This window comes from Mus musculus, chromosome 9, assembly GCF_000001635.26.
Source record: "Mus musculus strain C57BL/6J chromosome 9, GRCm38.p6 C57BL/6J".
NCBI classification, from domain to species: domain Eukaryota; kingdom Metazoa; phylum Chordata; class Mammalia; order Rodentia; family Muridae; genus Mus; species Mus musculus.
In genome coordinates, this window is record NC_000075.6 from 30899155 (window position 1) to 30922452 (window position 23298).

The 23298-nt window shown below is 49.1% G+C and overlaps 1 protein-coding gene across 3 annotated transcripts; it reads right to left on the bottom strand.

The window, feature by feature from the left end:
* Positions 1-23298, bottom strand: Adamts15 (a disintegrin-like and metallopeptidase (reprolysin type) with thrombospondin type 1 motif, 15). Of its 3 annotated transcripts, none has more exons than NM_001024139.1 (8): positions 22127-23298; positions 12527-12659; positions 11956-12123; positions 11444-11727; positions 6907-7084; positions 5606-5787; positions 5327-5502; positions 1-3635 (listed from the first exon to the last, which is right to left on the bottom strand). In NM_001024139.1, the coding sequence occupies exons 1-8, from the start codon at positions 23081-23083 to the stop codon at positions 2861-2863; spliced, it is 2853 nt and encodes a 950-aa protein (NP_001019310.1). In that variant the 5' UTR covers positions 23084-23298; the 3' UTR covers positions 1-2860. The 3 variants fall into 3 exon arrangements, with proteins under 3 accessions (NP_001019310.1, NP_001316349.1, XP_006510276.1); NM_001329420.1 differs by lacking the exon at positions 22127-23298 and adding an exon at positions 21647-21796; XM_006510213.1 differs by lacking the exon at positions 22127-23298 and adding an exon at positions 19494-19630.

Here is a 23298-nt window from a genome sequence, read left to right on the forward strand (position 1 = left end):
CAAGTTTTAAATATATCCTACTTTATTAGGAGGAGGTCGCTGTCACCTCAGCAGCCAGCTCCCATGTATACACAGTATACACACTCAGCCAGTCGCCAGACCCTCTCATCCTTCTGCAGTACACGAAATGCAAAAGAAGCAAGCCCAAAGGGGAAGAGGCTCTAGCAACAGTATCTAGAGTCTCCAGGAGCCGACTTCCACGCTGGGCTCCTTCCAGCCTCCTCCCTAACATGATGAGCTCCATAAGAGGAGGGATTGGTCTAAACCCTCCAATCAGTGCACACAATAGGCAGAAGAGACTAGGGGATCCCTAACCCAAAGTCTTACTGGTCCATAACCCAATGAAGATACTCCTGGAGCCCCCAGAACGTCCTTCTCCATAAGTGTGAGACATCACTTTGACTTTTTATTCCATCATTAGAAACCTGTGCCTCCACCTCACCTCTGCTCAGCACGGGTTGACAGAAAATGTTCAAAAGCAAGACAAACTTCCCAAGTTGTCTTCGTCATAGTTCTTTTCAAAAGAAGAAATTTTAAAACAAAAATAAAAACTATTGTGACAGGAAAAAGAGTGTGGATACCTGGCATGAGTCAGGAACAAGAGTGGCCATCCCTCCTTGAAATGACTTGTAAAACAGCTGACAGCAATGCTGTTAGAGGCCAGTCACCTTAGTGAGAGCACCTCACTGCCCACCTGCCTGTACCTCGACCCTTTCCACTCAGCCCAGCAGTGCCTCTCTTCACAGGGACAGAATGCCCCAAGCACAGGGCACCATGTTCTCATCAGCAAGCAAGGCTCCCCTTCAGCCTCAGGCCCTGGGGACCTTTTGTCACTACAACTCTGACGTACTCATTTTGTCGCTATAAATCCGAAGTACGATGTCCTTCGCCAGTGATGGCATCCTAGTCTCAGAGGGTCGCATGCCCTTCACCCACTGTAGGAGTTCTGTTCTAGGTCTACAGCCCAGAGACAGACCAGGGTTAGAATAACAGTCTAGAGTAGTCGTTCTCAGCCTGTGGGTAGCGGTACCTTTGGAGGTCAATCTACCCTTTCATAGGGGTTGCTTAAGACCATTGGAAAACATAGAAATTTACAGTATGATTCACAACGGTAGAAAAATTAGTTATGAAGTAGCAATGAAAATACTTTTATGGTTGGGGGTCACCACAACATGAGGAACCATATTATAGGTTGCAGCATTAGGAGGCTGAGAACCACTGCTCTAGGGGCTAAGCTGGTCTGTGGATTCTGACTACTAGGGAACATGTAAAAGGACTGACAAAGACCCCCCTCCTCCACAGTGAAGACAAGGGTTTTGGTCTTGTCTCCATCTAGTCCTCCGCTGAGGTCCTGGATGTACTGCCGAGTCTTTGGAGATGTCCTATATACATTGGAGCTTCCAAGTCTTCAAGAATTACCCTGCTATAAGAAACACCTGGATTTCTTTTTGACTGCCATGTCTACAAGAATGACAGATGGGTCTCCAGTGTCCCAAGGTCAGGGTACTGATTCTTAAGTGTTTCTAAAACATGATCCCAAGGAACCTGAGGAAGAAGATACCCTACCCGACTCTGTCTTTGTATTTAGAGCCCCAGCTGATAGCCAGGCTATGGGATCAGGAAAGCCACGCACAGACTTATTTCCGTGGCTGAGCACATCCTGCTGAGACGGGTGAGAGCACCAGGTTACTTCTGTCCTAGAGAGCATGATCTGAGGTAGCAAACAATGAAGCCCGTTTACCTACCAGAGAACTGAAGGCCGGGAGACATAATGTAGCATGCCCACAGGAGACAGCAGGAGCTGCCAGAGTAGAAGGCTGACTTGCCAGCATGTGGGTTCTCAGCACCTCACCCTCCCAGGCACAACCACTTCCCCTCAGTGGGTACAGGGCTATGGTCACTTTGGAAGGTCCCTAGGGCAGTGCATGATCTTCATCATCAGCCTCTCTTACATGTTCCTTTCTAGATGACCAAAGTGTCAGAACTCCTTTTCGCTATCCCAGGATGACATTCTTCCAGGCCAGACCCCACAGCTCCATACCTACTCATCCTAACCCTACTGAGAGCAGAACCCTCTAGAGCTTTTGTGTTCTCTGCTTCAGCCACCAAATCATCTCCCCTTTGACGTGGCAAGCATCTGTTCGTCATATTTGCTCTCTCTTGATCAACAAGTGGTCCCTGTAGTTTCTCTGGCTGCCTTCGAAGCATCAGGGGCCACATCAAGGCTTCCCCAGCTGGTCTAATGCCTTAACCATCCAGGTTGCAAAATGCTGGTCTTTCAAGGAGGACCAAGATGGAAGATGAGCAAACAGGGAAGTTGCACCCAAATGAACCCAATCTCATTGTCCCTTTGGCTTCTAGTAACCCCTGAACAGTTTTACTCTTAGATCCACATCAGTCAAAAAGAAAGAAGGCAGAGGCACCACCAGACCCCTGCCTTGTTCAGGGACAGCTCAGAGCTCCCAGGATCACCTGAGGGTGCCAAGCTGCAGGCCATGGCTCTTCCAGCAGCCTGTGACCTCCATTATGGGGGCCAAGGTCCCTGAAGTTCTACACTGGAGGCATCCAACTTCCAGGTTCCTTGGAAGCTGGCCTTCAGCACCTTCTGCCCAGCACCCTTCTGTTGAAGCGTCTCCCCACAACTGGCCCGAGAAGCAGGGCATGAGGTAGACTGTGCATTAGTTAACTTCCCCCTGCCCAGTCCAAGGAGGAAGGAACCTCTAACCCAGACCCATGGTCCTTGTTCTGGATGTGAGTGACACTGTGACACAGACCACTGGCCGCTGTCCTCTGCTCCAGCTGACCACGGCACCAGCACAACAGCGGGTGGAGAATAAAGGAGTGAGACACCAAGTACCCCTCAGCAGGGTCTCAAGACGCAGAAGTCTAATTCCTGGGGCTTGCGGCGTAAGTCACACTGGTCCCGAGCCAGCAGCCTGCCTCCGTGGCCCACACACTTGAGCGGACGCCTCTTAAATCCACGGCCACAGCTTTTAGAACAGGGCGACCAGTTGCCGAGCTCCCAAGTTGGGCAGGGTTCCCCACAGGCTCGCTTCTCCAATGGCCGATGGTCTACATCACAAGCAGAGGCTCCTTGCTGCCCTGGGGAGTCCCGGCAGTCCACTGCTCGCTTCTGTAGGCCACTGCCACAGCTCACTGAGCAAGGTCCCCAGCTGCCTGCCACCCAGCGCGCAGGAGGTCTGTTATCTGGCTGCTCTACTTGGTTGGAAAGGCTGAGAACACTGTTGCGCAACACGGGGGAACCTCGAGGGTCCTTGGGGCGAGTGGACTTGTCCTCCCGAGGTTCTTTGGGCAGGTAGAAAGAATAACGCACACGGGGCGGTGTCATCTTCCCCACCGACAGGACCTCCACGGTGAGTGGCTCCAGGATGGGTCGAGAAGCCTGCAGGCTCTCCACTGCAGTGCCAGTGCCACTATAGCGTAGCACACTGCCTTTTACCACCAGGTCCCGCTCTACAGCGGATACCACAAAGTGCCCATTGAGCAGGTATTTGCCTTGGCTGTTCTTCAAAGCCAGGTAGTTGTCATCTCCAATGAGCCCCTTGTAACCACGCTGACGGATATCAATGCTGGAGGCGCCGGCAGGGATGGCCACTACAAAATTGTAGCCGTGCCTGGAGAAAAGAGATTATACATTATACAGATGGCCTGAGCTAACGCCCTTCGTCTCCTTCAAAGTAATAACTGATGGTGGGTTTGGGATACACCACAAAAACAGGGGCAGAGCACAAAGCTGACTGATTAACCAACACCTTCCAAGGGTCAAGGAGGCAGAAAGCTGAAAGTTAGGCCTGAGGTAAGCTGAATGACAAGGCTGTAGGACCTTGTGATCTTTTTTGTCTTCCTGCAAATTTGTCTTTTTGGGTGAATCCAAAGTGTAATAAAATCACAAGTTTGAAGCTACTATTTCTCCTTGTCTCGCTATTGGTCTTGGAAAAGTCTCAGCATCTCTAAGTCTGTTTGTTCCTTTGCCCACTAAAATTCTCGAGCTACACTGTGCTAGCTAGTTTTATGTCAACTTAACTCAGGTTAGAGTTACCAGAGAGGCGAGAACCTCGGCTGAACAAATACCCCCATAAGATCAGGCGGTAGGGAAGGCTGAAGGGCTAATTGTTCTTAATTAGCAATTGATAGGGGAGGGCCCAGTTAAAAATAGAGCTCATAACCACACACACCCCAAAATTGGTGGGGCGGGGGATGTAAAGAAGCCCATAGAACATAAATCACAGAGCGTGGCCCCTGACTCAGAAGACTTGCTAGGCGTCAGCTATTGAGCGATGGCCAAAAAGGACAACACTCAAGTCCAAGGTTGGTTATTGGATGCATTCCGAGTGATGACCTTGGAGTCAGGGTCAGAAATCTTGACTCAGATACCAATTCCCTGTAAGTAAGTCAGCTAGTTGCTGTGGGCTCCTTGCATCCTCATCTACACAGGGTGTTAAGGCTCCATCAAGTTCCTCTAACTCCAGATGTATCCACCCCTCTGCATGTCCCTCAGAACAACAGCAAAAAAAAAAAACAAAAACAAAAACAAAACAAAACAAAACCCTGTATCTGCAACAACTGGGCTCTGAGAAAAGGAGCTGGGGGACCGCCCTATGCATCACCCCTAGGGGCTGAGTAGAGGATGTCATTTCTAGAGGGGACAGTCCCACTCCAGAAAGATCATCTGGTCTTTCTAACTTCAGCACTTGGACCCAAGAAAGTCAGGACAGGAACTCAAGCAGGACAGGAACCTGGAGACAGGAGCTGATGCAGAGGCCATGGAGAGGTGCTGCTTACTGGTTTGCTCAGCCAGCTTTCATAGAACCCAAGATGACCATCCCAGGTGGCTGGGCCCTCCTCCATCAATTGCTAACTAAGAACATGCCCTTCAGCCTTCCCTACCACCTGATCTTATGGGGGCATTTGTTCAGTCGAGATTCCCTCCTCTCTGACAATTCTAACTTGAGTCAAGTTGTTATAAACCTAGCTGGCACAGTATATTTCAAGAATGCTAGACAGATGTTAACAACATTTCAATCCCCCTGAATCTCATCTCCTGTTGAGACTTGTCTTCATGCATTCATCTTGGTATTCATCTTTGTTTGCTGGATGGATGGATGGATGGATGGATGGATGGATGGACACATAAACAAATGGATGGATTATCCTCCCAAACAAAGTATGAGTGGCCAACAGTGATAGTATGTGCATTCTTATATTCACTCTACTCGAACCCAAGCTTTCAATGCCTAGGAGTAACTCCACTTCCACCACCCCCACCCACTGCCCTTGCCTGTATCCTCCAGGCCCCAGAGCTTACATAGGCTTGGTGAAGAGTCCTGTCACCCTCTTACAGCTCTTATTGTCTCCACCACACACACCACATTTGTCAAATTTCTTCTTGGAGCCCAGATTCCCGTCGCAGCCAGCCTTGATGCACTTGCCTTGGACACAGACCGAGGTGGAGTCAGGAGTACACAGCGTACCATCCACCACCTACAGCATCCCCAAAAAAGAAGAGAGAGGCAGCTCAGTGAGAGGATCCTCTGAAGCCTAGACCCTGCCCAGGTCTATGGGTCTCCTATCCCTGCATACTCACCTTAGGTGCTAGTACATAGAAGTAGCCAGTCCCATTGGCTCGGCAGATGAGCTTACACTTGTCACGTGGTGACACGCCTGAGTACTTGGGTACCCATGCCACAGCTAAAGTGAGCCGGTTGGTGCTGTGGTTGTAGCCATTGAAAGCTTCACATTGCTCTTCCCGGAAGCTCTTGCCAGAGGCTGGACAGGGAGAAAGCACATAAAGACAGCTGAAAAGAGGAGCCCAGGAAGGAACAAAAGACAGCATCCTCCCAAGGATGCCCAGCTCTGAAAGCCCCTCTGCCTCCATGACAGTGTGGGAGTCATCCCCCACCTCCCAAGATTAAAGCAGCCTGGAACGCGCCATAAGCAATATGTCTCCACCTCCAGTTATCTAGTCTCAACTCCCCTCTCTAACAGGTGTCCTGAACATTTTCTTTCTTTTTTTTTTTGGATGATGAAGCCCTTCAGCAGCCTATTAAGTCTCTTCTCATTACACTGTTAAACACCTTACACAAAGTAACAAGAATTAAACAACTACTGATATACTTTGAAACATACTTCTGATGGATGTATTCTTTGTAATGCGTTTTTAAAAAAAGACAATATTCAATGATGGCACAAATAATTTCTGTGTTTTGACGTAAGGAGGAGCATAATGGCATTTTGAGAATTCTTCAACAATTGAAGTACCATGTAAGAAAATACTCATAGTTTCAATTTATGACAAAGTCACAGATATTTCTACTTCTACTGTCCTTTGTTGCCTACGTGAAGGAAATTATTGGTCTTTAGAGGAAAAGATTAATTTAAAAGTGCTGGGCTGCGTGGTAGTGCATGCCTCTAATCTCAGATCTCCATAGGCAGATCTTTGTGAGTTCAAGGCCAGCCAGGGGGATACACAGTGAAACCTTGTTTCAAAAAAAATAAAGTGCTAAATTTCTAATTTGAGGGGAAACTAAGTTTTAGATAGAAGAATCATTGAAAATTAAAATGTAAAAATTTCCCATCGAGTTCATGGACTCTGGAATCCTGCTTAAAAGGTGGCCTTATAAAAAAAGGAAAAGTAGTAATGTAAAAACTATGAAGACTTCTAAAGACCCACCCCTCCATTCAGTTAGTCTCCCAGACTGAGCACCAAAAAGCAAACACCTTTGCCAGAGTTGAGTAGCTAACGGAATGATGCCAAGAGCAGTCTGCACTTTTCTCATTCCAGCTCTTTCCTGGGAATTAGGATCCTGACAACAGTATTTGTGACCAAGGGTAACCTCCAGGCACACAGCCCAGAGAGGCCCAGGCTACTGCTGCCCTGTGTCTCACCTGAGCTGGGGCAGGGCTCCAAGTTGCAAGATCGGTATTTCACTCTTACTCCCTCGCAGTATTTTCCACCGTTGGCAGGGGTAGGGTTGCTGCACTGCCTCCGGGCCAGCTGCACGCCCCCACCGCAGGTGCGGGAGCAGGAACCGTAGGGCTCCCACTTGGCCCAAGAGCCGTCCACCTGTGTGGAAGAGCAGGTTACAGTCTGGCAGGGCCCAGGTGTCAGGTGCCACACCCAGCCCCTCACCTACGGAAGCTCCCAGAAAAACCTATCCGTTCCCAGCCCACCTTACTAGAATGAAGTCCATCTTGTATCATGAAATAAAAAAGAAAGGAGAGAGGGAAGGAGGGAGGGAGGGGGAGAGAGAGAGACAGAGACAGAGAGACAGAGAGAGAGAGGCAAACAATCTATTTTAAGATCCACCCAACATTTCAATTGATTTATCAGCAAACACTAGCTGTTCCCAGTTACAAACGAGAGTGCTGAGAAGAGACATTTTAGGTTGTGAGCCCAGAGACCCAAGTTTTACACCTGCCTCTGCCTGCTCCACAGGAGTGTGCTTAGCTGATGGCCAAACCCCCTAGCTCTCACCCTTGACCTGCAGGAAATGAGGCCAGAAATACTTAGATCTGAGGTTGGATAGTAGACTGAAATTGGGTGGCCTGGATGAGAGCCTCTGGCCCGCCTCTGAGCAGGTTTCCTGAATCTTTCCTGTGTGCAGTTAGTGTTACTACGGCCGTCTCCAAACCTTGGTTAGGTGCAAGCACCAGCCAGACCAATATACAATGTTACCATGGGTATTCACTCTTACTAGTAAATGTTCTATAGTCTGACTTTTTACCAAACTGATTCTGACCTCCATCAGGAGCTGCCTATGAGAAAGTTTAAGCAGCAGCCTGATGTTAGTTAACCTTCCTAATGTTTGTGCCGAGAGAATGTGTTAGAGAGAACGGAGCAACCCCAAGTGACTGTCCAGTTTTGGGATAAATTATGAAGTGAGTTTGTGGTCATTGTCATTTGATCATAAGAGGAGAGAAGATTTATAATCTTCGCCATATTATTTGTAGGATGCTAGTATAATGTTGTCTCGCCCCCTGAACACGTGTCAGTGGGGCACAGAGAAGCAGCTGAGCTGTAGAACCCAGCAATACCACTCTCACTCACAGAGCATGTATATCTACAGAGTGACCAAACTGCATGGACCTATGAAGTGTAAACACTCCCTCCTTCATGCTCTGAGTCCTCTCTGTCTGTTCCTCCCCGATCCGAGCTCCTCTGAAGCCTGCATAAGGGTAACCACCAGCTAAAGTGCTCTCTCTAAGGTCAGCAGTGACCATCTGAAGATCGAGTGACCATGTCCAGGCCTTCTTATCTCAGCCTCTCTTCAGTATCCAACACTGCACCTGCAGCTTCTAAGACAAAACCTATTTGATACAATGTTTCCATCTATTTGGGCAAAAGCTTTCACTGTGAGCCTTCCAGTCATTCACTCCTTCACTGAATATTTGCTGATTTCCTACTGCATACATGCCATAGGTGCAGCAAGTCCCTGTCCTAAATGCCAGGACAGCCCAGCAAGGGGGACATAAAAAATGAGCTGGAGTTTGTGCATATCTGCTGGGGTTAAAAGTAGTGGTAACAGAAGTCTTTGTGTAAGAGGCTTCTGGGTTCCCAGACTCACATCTGCCTAAAGGAACAATGAGTATGAGCCAGGTAGGTATTACGGAGAGAGCATTCCAAGCAGAGAGAGCAAGGGATGTGGCTAAGAAAGGAATGTGCCCGACCTGGAGGGTCCAGGGTCATCACAGTAGAGCCAATAGGAGGCCAGAAGTGGCTGTCTCCCGCCAAACTGAATATAAAGGCCCTGTAGGGTGCAAACAGGAAAGTGGCAGAGTCTAACTCCTATTTTAAACTGATCCCACTGGCTGCTCTGTTCATTGCAGTCTGTAAGATCAGAAACACAGAGAGCCGCTGGGGAAAGACTGCCAAATTCCAGGCAAGAGGGAATGTGGCCTGGAACGGTTTGACAGCAAGGAAGCAGTGAGAAATGAGGTTCTGAGTCAATTTTGAACACAGGGTCAATGGGAATTGCTGAGATATCAGATGTTAAGTGTATGAGAAAATGGGTTTTGGCATAAACAAGTGGAAGGTACAGTTGCCAAAGCAGGTTTAGGGGATGTGGTGAGGAGCCCATTTTTATAGCTGCCATGTTTAAAATGTTTATCAGGTGTCCAAATGGACTTGCCAAGATTCATTTAAACATAGAAGTAGTTCGGGGCTGGAGACGTGGCTCAGCGGTACACAGCTTATCTAGTGTGCACAAGGCATAACACCTGAGGTTGACCTCTGCCCTCCCTTCTGAGTCTCCAGGGTTTTTATTTAAACTGAGACCAGTGAGCACAATTATACATTTGACTCCAGCCACATTCACCTGTGTAGACACACATGTGGCGAAAGAGCTGGACTGAGCCAAGATGGTGACTAATCTAAGAGACTATGACCCAGAGAGATGGGGAGGGGTCAAAGGTGATTTTTGACAATGGACTGCAGTCTCTTGGAACAACAAGGAAGAAGTGGGGGTCATGCAAAGCAAACAGAGAAAGACAGTTATGTGAGCGACTATAGGTCCAGACTGAAGAATTGCTGGAATCCAAAACGCTAGCTAGAAATAAGTGGCACAATATGATACCAGAACAGACAGATGTTATGAATGAGGATGCTGCAGGAGTCCCTCCAGGTTGCAGTCACTTATAAGATAATCCACTTATAGGATAATCCACTTATAGGATAATGCACTGGGCTTTGGCTGTACACGGTAATGTTCCCTAGGACAAGGGACTAGACTTCAGTCTACCTGGCAACCTGAGTTATATTTTGTTTTCTCATCATGAATATTTCTTAAAGTCCAAAATTTAGATTTGCCCTGGTGAGGAGGTACAGGTTTGGTTAACTATATGTTATCGGGTCCAAGAAGAGAATTTTGAGAAAATAATTCTGCACCACAGCCATTTCCAGACAGTGAGCGGATGGGTTGGGTACTTGGAAATCATTTGCTTGTAATGTTGTCACTTTGCACCTGCCCTCTGCACTGTGTCTTCTGCCAACCATGGACGAGGGCAGGAGAGGGGCACTCGTCCCCAGGGGCAAGGATGGTCTTCTTGTTCCTGCTGAGAAAGTACGGAAGCCTCTGCTTCCCCAATACAAAGTCTAAAGAATCTAAACTCTGAGTTGCATTCAAATAAGACTTGGGTGCTGCTGGTCCAGATTAATTAATTGCTAGTCTTGTTTATCTGGAAGGAAACTTTGGTTCAATTATATTTCATCTAAAAAAAGGAAGCACAACTGTATGTGCGTTCAGGATGTGTCCGGTCACATGAAGTACATGCTTAGGGTTTGCTTCATCTCGTTCCTATGCTTGGCTCATCTGTGTGATCCCACCTCCCTGGGAATGGAAGGGGTTGATGCGGGAAGAAAAGACAGAGCGGGAGAGAGAGCTACTCACGTTAAGACTTTCATCTCTATGCCAGAGCTCCTCCCTGCACAGGAAAGCCCAGGGCTTAGAACTGAGAATCCCAGTCCTGCCCAAAGACTCATCTCATGTATGCAAAGTCTCATGACATTATCTGGCCTGCTAGAGTGTTTCTCCAGTCTTAGTGTCAAAAAGAAGATAGGGGACTGGGGGTGGCATGGGGGTTTCATGGATAAAGTGTTTGCTGTGCAAGTACAGGACCTATATTCAGACCTCCAACACCCACATAAGTTTGGTGTGGTAGGTGCCTGTGACCTCAGAGCTACAGAACAGAGACAGGTGCAACCCATGGGCTCACTAGAAAGTTCTAGATTCAGTGAGAGACCCTGTCTCAAAAAAGTAAAGTGAAAACCCAGTTGAGCAAAACAACCTGACATAAATCTCTGGCAAATGTACTTGGACAGGCACACACATACATAAATTACATACACATACACACACACACACACACACACACACACACGTATCTCACACACGCATATAACACACACATACATCATACACACGAATACACACATGCATATCGCACATACACATTCACACACATACATCACATGTAAGCATACACCACACACATACATCACACTCATGCATACAACACATACACACACACTCATACACACATGTATATCACACATACACATTCACGCACATACATCACACATGAGCATACCTCACACTCATGCATACAACACACACACACTCATACACACATGCATATTATACAGTCATACACACGCATACATCATACATAAGCAAACACCACACACATACACAGGAGAGAGACAGAGACAGAGAGACAGACAGAGAGAGAAAGACAGAGAGACAGAGAGAGAGAGAGAGAGAGAGAGAGAGAGAGAGAGAGAGATTGGACCATAGACAGCACTGGAGTCATTGCAATGCAATGTGGCAGCCATAGTGTGACCAGCAACTTCCATCAAAACCAAGGCAGTGAGGCAGTGAGGTCCAGACCCATCCCTCCCCCAGCATTCCCTGACACAAGAGCTCACCCGGTACTTGTTTGGGTTGTGTCTCTCCACGCAGGCTCCCTTGAGGCAGAACTTGCCTTCCCCACAGCTGGTGCCATCTGCCCAGGGGAAGTGGCGAGTCTGGCACACCATCTGCCCCTTGGCCTTGCCAGTGCACCACAGCTTTGTACAGTACTGCATATATGGGCAGGGCTTAGAGCCCACCCCAAAGGCCAGCTCGCACTGCTGGCTCAAACTGTAGCTTGTGCCCGGCAGGTCCTCAGGCAGGGTGATGGGCTTGCTGGGCTGGTCCAGGAGGCAGTCACCTGCATAGATCCAAGGACATTTGCTGGGACAAGATGGAAAAGGTGAGGCCTGGCTGGCTTATAATGTAAATGGTAGGGAGAAAGTGAAGCAAGGGATGACTAAAATAGATCTAAGTCAGAACCCAAGTCCTTGTCACCTTTCAGGTACAGAGGACATCTAAGGGGGTAGTAAGCATTGCCACCGAGCCCTTCCCACTCAGCCCTGCTCCTCTTTGCCACCTGGCTTACCATGCCCACTATCCAGGAAGTCAGTAATAATGGCAGCGCTGCAGGCTGACCAGGGGTTGGCACGGTCAATCTGGATGAGGGTCGGAGACATCATGTGGTTGGCTCTGAGCTTCCCAAACACCTCCTCACACACCTTCACGTTGTCATGGGGCATGTTGAACACATGGCCTGTGGGATGGAGCAAAATGATTCAGGAGGCAGGAGCAAAGATCTGAGAAGAGGCAGGAGGGGTTGCCGGAGGCAGTGGGAAAAGAGAGGAAGCCCTCTGACGGTTTTCAGTATTGTCTGCTTTGTGGATGTCCTACAGACCCCGTGCTCATGTCTCCCATCTCCTGTGAGCTAGGTAAGGATGAGAGTGTGTGACCTTGTCTTGAATGTATTCTCCACGAGTTACCCAAGTGTCATCCTGGCTGCAGCAATTAGAAAAGAATTAAAGCCCATCCCAAGGCAGATGCTGGCCCTAACAAATGATTCTGACATCTCCAGCAGAACGGTCCCCTCCCACCAAAGCACCCAGCACAAATCCAGATCAGCCCAGAGGTAAGCTTCCTTCCCTCCCTCCCGGCCTTACCCAGCTCATGGGCAGTGGTGAAGGCTGATGGAAGCCCATCGTCCTCAATGACAGAGCAGCTTCTCTTGGGGTCACACATGGTGCCCACATCAGCCATACCCAAGGTGTCACAGGTGGTAGCCCCGCATAGGTCCTGCCAGGTGGAGGAGACAAAACACCAGACTAAGGTTAGAAATGGTGACAGAAGGGGCCTGAAGAAGAGGAAGGGCATCCAAGGGGCATTTACAGTTGCCAGCCAGCCAGAGCTTTCGTGCTAAAGGCTCATGGAACTATTCATGGAATCAATCCAGGCCAAAGGAGATGGCCCCAAGAAGAAAGCTGTGGTTCACAAAGAAGAATGTACCCTACCCAGGGAAGTCCTGTGGGAGGAAATTAGGAGGTTCAAAATTAAACTACAAGGGCCACATCTTTATATAGAGAAGGTCAAAAAAAAAAAAAAAAACAGTGACTCCCACAGCAGGATGAGGTTGTGATCAGGGCTCCCTGAGGCGTGCTGGGGTAAGAAGCAACCACATTCCCCTTCCACAGACAGCTCTGAGCAGTCTCTATTTTTGTGGAGTGACTGACTTTTGGACAACTATGAATTAAGTTCAGATTCCCAGCCATAGGTTGGTCAGCCAAAGATCTACCCCCGCCAGAGACTTGGCTTCCTTAGGCTGACAGGAAACAGAAAGAGGTGGACCTGAGCCACTGTGTACACACAGTTAATGAGCTACCACAGCTCAAGGGGAACACGGACTCAAGGGTTGCTAGGGATAGAAGGTAAAGAAGCAGAAGGGTCTCTCCTTTGTATCTAGAGGCCTAATGCTACAGAAGCTTGGCCACCCAGCAGCACACTGCACTAACAAGTACTTCCAGGGGATGCTAAAGTGATTACAGACCTTATTCAGCACTATAGGCCATGGATTCACCTATTAACCTTGAGAACTAAGAAGCTGGAAATGGGGTAAAACACTCATGCACAAATTGTTCCCCTGAGAAGATGGATGTTAACTCTTCTCTATGCTATTGTCTTTAAAAGATATGGAGATTTGCTCCTCGAATCAGCCTTAGGAGGCAGATATATTATCTTATCTATTTGCAAATGGTGAAAACTAAGGTGCATAATTAATGATGGCCACGGTTCACGAAGTGCCAGCACCATGCCTGCCTTTCACATGCGTGACCCCATCTAACCCTCACTGGCTAATTATCCCCTCCCAGAGACGAAGAAGGTGATGCTTCGGGAGTCTCACATCACATATAAGAGTCATGAGCTGAGGGTCTGTGTGACGGGATTTGGATGTCCCCACCAGTGGCTCAGCAATACTTGAGAATAAGATGTCATGTTCTCCTGTGAAATCTAGGTGAGTATGCATGCAGAACTCTACTCAATTTTGTTCCGAGTGTGTCTGTGTATGTGTGTGTGTGTCTATGTGTGTGTGTGTGCCTGTGTGTCTGTGTGTGTGTGAGTATGTATGTATGTCTCTATGTGTATGTATGTATACATGTGTATGTCTGTGTCTGTGTGTGTCTATGTGTGTGAGTGTGTGTGTGTATGTATGTCTCTATGTGTATGTGTGTGTCTCTATATGTGTGTCTGTGTGTGTCTCTATGTGTGTGTCTGTGTGTGTGTATGTCTCTATGTGTATGTGTGTATGCGTGTGTGTCTATGTGTGTGTCTGTGTCTCTGTGTGTGTGAGTATATGAGTGTGTGTATATCTCTATGTGTGTGTGTGTGTGTGTGTGTGTGTGTGTGTGTGTGTGTGTGTGTCTGTATACATATATATGCTGTCCTGGGGAGAGATGGGAAGCAAAGGGTTAGTGGGGCCAGAAGGCATGGGTCATAGTACAAAAAGAATCAGCAAAGTTTAATCCAGAGCACTCAGAAGTTTACCACCCGAGCAGTCAGACAGGCAGATGATAGTCACACCTCCTAATGAGTTAATAGTTTTTCTGGCCGGAGAAAACCATGAGGGTGACCAGCCTAAACCCAAGCAGTCAGAGTCAGTGACAGGCACTGTGAATGCCTGACCTTTGCTTTACTGCCTGTGTGAGTGATGCACCTCTTTCACTTCCAGGAACTTCACTCCAGACTTCAAATTCACCGCCTTCCCTTCCCTTCCCTTCCCTTCCCTTCCCTTCCCTTCCCTTCCCTTCCCTTCCCTTCCCTTCCCTTCCCTTCCCTTCCCTTCCCTTCCCTTTTCCCTTCCTTTCCCTTCCTTTCCTTTTCCTTCCTTTCCTTTTCCTTTTCCTTCCTTTCCCTTTCCTTTCCTAGTGACTTGCCCTTTTCAAAGGCTTCATGTTCTAGAAAGCCCCTCCCCCTTCCCCAGAGCCCTGAAAACTTAAGAAACAACCACTGTCAAAATATCACAGACAAGCTTGGGACAGGAGAAAACATGGAAGATACGGAAGAAAAACATAGTAATGGAACAAGGGTTAGGCCAAAGCATCATATGTCCCTGGACATCAAATCACAAGATCCCAGTTGGTGGAGAGGATGATCCGGAGATGTCACCCCTATGACAGATGTCACCCCTATGACTGAAGCCCAACGCCTATAAGACAAGCACCTCCTGTGTGGGTGCTCCCAGGCCACCCACACACTCAGGCAGGCCCCAAGCAAGAGAAGCATGGAGACAGAAATAAGAACCTAGAGAACTGGGTCTCAATGCTAAGAGGCTGGCTGTGTGTCTTTGGCCAAGTCCCTCCTTCCCTCAATGCCTCAGTTTGCTGCCCTGGGGGAGAGCCAGTTCTCAACTAGAACTTGAACTATCCAATGACTTAAGCCTCTCCTTCCTCCTCCAGTCTAAGTGCTCAGCCCCCTCTGGCACTGTTGCTTATGACAAGAACACAGAGCACGGCCGGCCTACTTTTAGAACCATAAGGAACCTCAGTGCTGAGCAGTATAACTCACAGGGAAGCCCAGGCTCCTCTGCCTCAACTGTCACTGCACTGCCTGCTGCCACCCAGCCCCTCAGAAGTGACCAGAGCAGAGCCAGTACTGACATGAGATCCTAACACCCCTGTTGCAGCCTCTGCAGCTGTGAGGTCCCCATAGCAAGACATCTTTCCTTTATAGAAAGTGGATCCTCCCTTCTACACACAAGCAACTGTAGGTCCTTCCTGGCCAGGAGCAACCTGTTCTTTCTGTCCAGCAGCCTCAGCTTCGTGGATTAAACAAAAGGAACAAGGAGAGCCAGCAAGGTCTGTGGGGAAGGGGGTTGCAGGGGACAGAGGTCCCCCAGTCACCAGCATTCTTGGGGTTGGGTGTAGCAGGGGAGAGAGGTTCCCCCAGTCACCTGCATCCTTGAGGTTGGAAGACAAGCTGCTAGGGCAGAGGTTCTGTCCCCCTTCACCCAATAAAGGAAGCAAATGACGAATCTGAGATGGAGAGCTTTGAATGCCCACAGGCTCTAGGCCCAGTTGTACCTCGTTTATGGCATGGAATGTCTCCACCCTTCTTGAATGAACTCAGAGCCACTTGAATTGCTTTAACCTTCTTAGCTCAGGCACCGACTCTAAAAGGCAGAGACTGTCCTATTTCTTTCTGCCCAGAAGACAGCGGCGGCATCTCTCAGCCCGGTCCCTACCTGATTCACTCTGTCTGGAACTTTGCCATTTTTCTTCACTGTCGGAGTTGCTTGTCCCAGAGGATCCGAGAACCATCATCTTAGCCAAAAACTTAATCCTCCTGTACTCCTTTCCTGACTTTTCCTAGTTAGGTTTGGAACTTTAAGTAAATAAGGCTGGCACTTTGTGGTGGTCAGATCCCTGTTTACCAGAGTTTCTCCCCACACACGATTGCTGCCAAAATTCCCCACTCACACGCTTCCTTACCTCCTCTGTTGCGCATGCGCGTACTGAGATGCTGTTTCCCAGCAGCACAAGGGAGAATTGTATCTTACTAAAAAGGATACCATGATCACCAATTAACAGTGCACCTGACTCATTTCCCACCCCAATCTGTGCCGTGTAACACCATTTTTTTTTTGTCCATCACAAAATCCATTTGTTTATCATTTCTAATTATGTATTTGCTTTTCCAGAAGTACAATCTAACAATTCAGAGCTTATACAATTAAGTTAAAAGGGTTTTAGAGGAAAGCTGGGAAGGTGGGCTGGTACTACTAACAAACGTGGTGTGATCTTCATATAAATCCTCCCAGATGTAGAAAATGGTATTACTGCAAGAGACCAGAATAGTCAGAGGGGCAGGAATTATCTCACTGAGGAAGAAAAGAAACCAACACTTGCAGGAAGGCTGGGCCTCTCTAGAAACGAGGAGTTCAAGAGGGACACTTGTCACCTCTATGATGACAGCTAGACAACACTGAGCTGCCACGGGGTCCCAGATGCTGCTGAGGCATGAGTTCTACCTCAGTTACTCATTAAATCACCCTTTGAAGAGCGATGCCATTACTAAGGCCTGATTTATAGAAGAGGCCTACATTAAGTAAGTAATTATCCAGGGGTTGCAAAGATTCCCTGGCCAGGCAGATTAGAGTGGAAAGGTAAGGCGTAGAGCCCCTGGGCTGAGCTCTACCAGGATTGTTTATCGCTTCAGGAGTACATCTACTCCGAGATGAAGATGCAGAAGGTCCACAAGAAGGAATCAATCACAACCCTAGGTCACCAGGTCAAGACAGTGTTGGTGACCACAGATAAGGAGATCCCCAGGGAGAGGGAACTGGCTAGAGTAAATGCTAACAGCAGCATCTGATGTAGGCCATGCTGGCTGAGCAAGCTGCTGGCTCCTTGCCTCACACCTGCATAGACACACTGACCCTGTCCCGGCAATGCACCCTGTCTACTGACTCCAGGGTGGATTAACATGCTCCTTGACAGGGCCCTACCTTTCGCTAAGGCAAAGCCTGGCGGCAGAGAGCCAAGAAGAAATGCCAGAAGAAATCAACACTGAAGGATGACAGCCTGAAAGTTGGATTAATGGTCCCCAGGCAGAGGCAAAGTACTCAAGAACCCCATAGCTTCAGGCAGCCCGCACTTTCCCCTGACCCCTCCATGCACTTGATGAGCCACCAGACACATGGACCTGTGTGGGGCTTCAACGATGTGATGGGATGCCTGCCTTAAAGGGATTGGCAAGAACTGGCACCCGTAATCACCACACAAACACAAGAGTATTAGTCAGGCAAGGATCATGTGCTTGCAAGGGCAATGAGACAGAAGGCTTTAAATCAAGACTATCCCAAATTTACATTTTGGCAAGGGAATCTGTATGTACTTATTGAAGAACAAGAAACCTAGCAAAAGCAGCTGCTCAGGTAATAAAAATGATAGCTGCTACCATTGGATGGCTATGCTAGATGAGAAAGCAACTTATCCTCAAAATAGCCCCTACAAGTGGAGTCTTGTGCCTTCTACAGTTGAGGAAAGTGGAGTTCAAATAGCTGACTCACAGTCCGTCGATAAGAAGGCCAAGTGCTGAGATTCAAACTCAGGTCTGCTCAACTCCAAGCCAGAGAGGCCTTTCCATTGTACCATGTGTGCGAGTCAAGGAGTCAAGACACGGTTGGAAGAGCATTGAGGTGTGGAGGGAAGAAAACAGCCACCGTGAAGTTTAAAGGAAGGTAGAGAGCAATACCTAAGGTAGGAGAAATCGCTTTTGTTAATTAACCCGGCGGCTAATTTAACAAGTTAATTAATTTGAGAGATGGCTCGGTTGTTAAGAGCACTTTCTGCTCTTGTAGATGACCTAGATTCAGTTCCCAGGACCCACATGGCGGCTGACAACCATCCAGAACTCCAGTTCCACAGGATCCAAAGCCTTCTCCTGGATTAGGAAGGTACCAAGAGCACACGTGATGCTCATACACACATGTGGCAAATGCACATAAAATAAATAATGTTTTTAATAAAAGGAGCGGGTGAAAGGAAGCCATCACTCCAACGGCTGAGACAGGAGGTTCGAGGCCAACCTGAGCTGTGTAGTAAGAATGTATAAAGCAAGAATCTGAAAGGTATGAGGAGAGAGAAAGTAAAGAAGGGCCCCTCTGTCCTGATAGCTTCCAAAGTCTGACTCCAGAACAGGGCCTGATGCAGTAACAATTCCTTCTTACCATGCTGGGAGGTGGATATAAAACACAAGTCATCGTTTTACAAGTCATAGCTTTCCACCTGAACCCTGAGTGCACTACCTGCTGCAAGTGCTCCATTGTCAGGCTCTGCTTCCCTAAAGATCCTGCTCTGCACAATATAGAAAACATCCCACTCCCTGCCCAACACACAGCGTCTGGAAAAATGGCTTAATGGTTAAGAGCACATACTGCTCTCGCAGAGGACCTGAGTTCAGTTCCCAGCTCCCAAGTCAAGCAGCTCAAAACCACCTACGACTCTAGCTCTAGGGCGACCTTATATGTCTGACCTCCAGGGGCAGATACACTAATTTGCGCATATGCATATGTACACACACACACACACACACACACACACACACACTCCTCCCAACGAAATATGGGACCACTCAAAACCAAAACAAAATCAGTACCAGGCTTCAGGGTTGTGAACGGGGAAAGTTGGGAGTGTGGATGAAGACCATAAGACAGTTGAGTCCACCTGGATAATCCCAAAGGAGGAAGAAAGAGAAGGTTAAAGAAGGGAGGGAGAATGGTGTGAAATGACACCAAGCAGAGAGAAATAAAATGAGTGAAAGCAGGAGGAAGACATAAAGTACAAGTCATAAAAAGGAAAATGAAGTCATGTCAAAAGAGGAAATGTCACAAATAGTGAAGCAGATGGAGCAAAGAGAGGTCATTTATAACTCAGAAGCAGGCTTCTCTCCCCACTCCAGCACTCCCCAGGCCACACACACACACACACACACACACACACACACACACACGGAGCTGCCCGCAAGAAAGCACTTAACATATTATGCTGTGATTGACAGCTCTTTGCCACACTGGCAGTTCCTAGGAGGCCTTGGGCCACACCTTATTAGTATGCACAGCTCCAGCCAGAATCGTACCTGGAAGTCTGTAGATGCTCAAGAGGATGAATGAGCGAATGGACAAAAGCCATTTGTGCCACAAAGGGTTACTGAAGCAGCAGAGGCACTGGGCCTGAGAACAGGGAGGACTCAGCAAATCAGGGCCTAAGGAGTCACAGCAGTAAGTACCTGGCATCTGCAGCCCCCGTGCAATGAGAAGCCAGAGACGTTGCACTCTTCATAGAAATAAATGAGAACGACTCTGGCTCTGACTCTCGGCAGAGCCTCGATCTGTTCCTGGGCTGACCTCACCCTGCTGTTATGAGCCTGGAGGCTGGCTGCTTTGCAAAATCAGATGTGCTCTCTTTGTCCATGAGCTTACTCTGAATCCTTACAGAAACTCTTCCAATTGTCAAAACACTTGCTGTATGATCAATGTATTCTCTCTTCCGGACAGCTAAGGTTCCTGGAGACCACATTTGTCTTGGTCTAGAAAGAACAGCTGTTTGCCCGTGTTCTCATCCAATACTGTACCTTCCCCAGGGAGATTTGAGGGAGGAGGGGTTGTGCCTCAGGAATGAGATGTTCCTAGGACTCTGAGAGTACAGCAGGCCCCAAAAATCTGTGCTGGTGAGGAGGTAGGGGAGGAGCTGTTTATCCAAGCATGACACTCGAACCTTGTTGATGGGCCTGCCAACACAGACTCCCTGCTCTCTAGCTTTGCCCTCTAAATACCTAAGAGAAAAACAACTTCTCACACTCACATCTGTACATCCCCACTCCTGAGCCAAGTGGTCATGCAGCTTTTACCCATTATGCACAGATGACATGGCCCACTGGGGGCCACCACTGAGAAACAGAAGCTGCCATGCTGTTTGATTGCGTCTTCAAAAAGGCCATCTCTTCTGATGGTGTGGCCTACTTTCCCAGCGGGGACTCTTCTTCTCAGGGTGGGTTCCAAAAGTCAGCCTTAACTGGACTGAGCTCTGTTACTCCAGAGCCAGGGGGTGACCTCCACAGGGGCATCTCAGGTAGCGGATGGGACAGCAGCTGCTTTACCCATTAAGATATCCTGTTCTTGGCCTCCGCTTTCTCTCCCAGCAATCTGACTGCAGAGCTGGTCTGGGCACAGAAGCTGAGCCCTCTTCTGCAGTTTCCCGGTGACTCAAGCAGGGCTTCTAGGACTGGGGCTGCGGCCGCTCAACAGACCTCAGTTGGAAGAATGAGCACAAGGAAACAAGGCTCAGGCCAAAGACCTCCCTAGAGAAACCAGGTGGTGGGAGGAGAAGAGGCTGGGAAAGGAGGAAGTTCCAGCGCAGGAAAGGACTAGCTGTGCCAAATGGGTTACTGTGGAAGACTCCGGCTCCAGCTCGTGGGCGCCAGACCAACTCTAAGTGGCCATTTAGAAACGAGGAGAGTGAGAGCCATGGAGGTAACAAAGAACCCTGTACTGTGGCCAGAATGTTGTGGTTATGATAATAATTTAAAAAAAAAAGAGCGCTGTAGGGGTTCACATCACAGCCCCCCAAAACTCAGAGAAAGCAGGGCACTTGGATAACTCTTTTTCTCCAGTGTCTAAAGAATTTCAGAAATCCAGATCTTCCCAGCACCCAACTTTTAGTTCAACTAAATGTTCACAGGTCAATAGCTTCTTAAGATAGAAGATCTGGTAAAGACGCGAGGAAGACAGGGCTCTCTTTCCACATCTGGGTCCGTCTCTCTAGTCCCATCTTCATATCTTTCCAACCCTGCAGCTGGAATGCCCAAATGTTCTTGACAGCAAGGGCAGAGCAGGTGTCCTGCCCTCGAGGAAGGGTCTTCAGACTAGGACACGAGCACTCTTCCCTGCTCTTAGGATGCAGCTAGCTAGCTGGACAGGTCACCATCTACTAACAAGGATCTGAGAAAACTGAAAGGCAGTTTCGCGAGCTTAGTTCTAAGTGAAGCTCCAAACAAAATGGTTCCAGTTCCAAACAGGTGGCCTTCTTAGACTGCACGCTAGGAATCATACGGACAAGGCCCAACAGAAAAGGATGCAGCGAGAAGCGGCGATGGAGTGTATATGTAAGTCTGGCCTTTCATAGCAACTCACAAACTATTACAATGATCCCCTCCGTCTCAGTCCAGGATTCCCAGACCCAAGACAGAGAAAGAATGACATGTTGCCCACTAGAAATGCAGCAGGCACTGACCTTGAATCACCTTCCAGGACTCCATCCAGCAAAAGTTAGCCTGTTTGGAGATGTCAGAGAAAACTTAGCCACCCACAGAGGAAAAGGGAAGGAGTTCCCATTGCCACCATCTACAACACCATCCTCATAGCGCCTCCTATCGATCTTGAAGACAAACTGCAGCTCAGGGGCGGCAACTTCCTGGGTTCCAGCCCCTCAGCGCCTGATCCAGAAGGCGTTGATTGGCTGCATCAGGACAACACCTTCGGAAAAAGCAGGCTCTCCACCAACCTCCCCAGAAGCACATGAGATGGAGCTCTGCTGAGCCTAGGAGAGGACTCTGTATAGAACTTCCAACGCTAGAATTCGAAAGGAACCAATTTAAAGGGGGCATTGGGTGGCACAAAGGGGCTTTGGAGATCTAAACTCAATGATCCAAAAAAAAAAAAAAAAAAAAAAAAAAAATGGGGTTGCATCCAAAGAGGTGACAGATGAACTCACCTGTCTGGTGAAGAGGATGGCTGTGTCCCAGTACTCAGGGTGCTTATCGCTCACTTTGTTCAGCTTTTTCTGCCAGGCACAGAAGTTGCGCAGAGTCAGGGCCGCGTTGCCTGTGACCTTGGGCCCAGTGTCACGATCTCCTAAGAGTAGCACCTTGACCACCACGATGTTGATAGGGTTGAGGATGCTGGGGTGGCGGTAGAGTCGCGCCGCCGTGGCCAGCAGCGTCAGTAGATAATGTTCCAAATCCGCGCCGTGAAACTTGACCATTGACTCGTCCGCCACCACCAGTGTCTCCACGTACCGTGGTATAGACACGAAGCGCTTGGCGCGCCCAGACCTGCGGCGGTTGTGGCTCTCCCCCGCGCCCGTCCGCCGTGGCTTATAAGGGTCCAGAGCCCTCAGGATGGCGGGGTTCCAGCCCGAGGCCACCCCGCAACGAGAGGTGGGGTCTCCGGAAGGCCCTACAGGAGCACCCCGGCGCTGGAGAAGGTGTGCGCCCTGGCTGTGACGCTGCGCCTCTGGCGCGCTGGTGTTGGGCAGAGGGCTAATGACATACTCCGCACCTCGGTAGCCAAAGGCTCCGCGGAGACCCCCGCATAGGCTCACAGCAGCAAAGGAGTCTGGCTCCGCGTTCACATACCCGGAATAGAAGCAGCGTCGCAGGTCTAGAGAGCTGCCAGTGAGCCTCTGCAGCGGGACACCTAGATACTCAGTAGCAAAGGCGGGAGCCAGGAACTGGGCATCTGGCGTCAGGTGTAGATAAAAGTCCTGCTGAAAAGCTGTGATCTGAAAAATGAGACCCTGATCCCCGGAGTCCTCCGTACCCCTCCTGTAGTAGTGGCGGCCATTGATGTCCGGGTCCCGTCGGATTGGAACGACCACCTCCCACTCTGGCTCGGAGCTGCCAGCAGGTCGCCAGGCGAGAGCCAGGATTGAGATGCCCAGTAGAAGCATGGCGCCGGGCCGCGCACAGACGCGCTCTGGGATGGGACTTAGCCCGGCTCCCACGGCAAGCACTGTCCCCTTGTAGCCCACACACCAACGCCCGGGACAATGGGCAGTTCCCAGAAAGGACAGCCAACCAAGTCCGCGAGACTCCTCCCAGAGCAGCGAGCGTGCACAGGGCAGCCCGCGCCTCCTACCTGTTCCTCCCTGAGCAAAGCGCGCTC

Excerpts from the sequence above, each read along its gene's own strand:
- Adamts15 (NM_001024139.1), bottom strand. The coding sequence starts at position 23,083 with ATGCTTCTACTGGGCATCTCAATCCTGGCTCTCGCCTGGCGACCTGCT. Across the intron at positions 5,503-5,605 it reads TCTATGTACTAGCACCTAAG|GTGGTGGATGGTACGCTGTG; the intron begins GTGAGTATGCAG and ends GGGATGCTGTAG. Across the intron at positions 3,636-5,326 it reads GGACTCTTCACCAAGCCTAT|GCACGGCTACAATTTTGTAG; the intron begins GTAAGCTCTGGG and ends TCTTTTCTCCAG.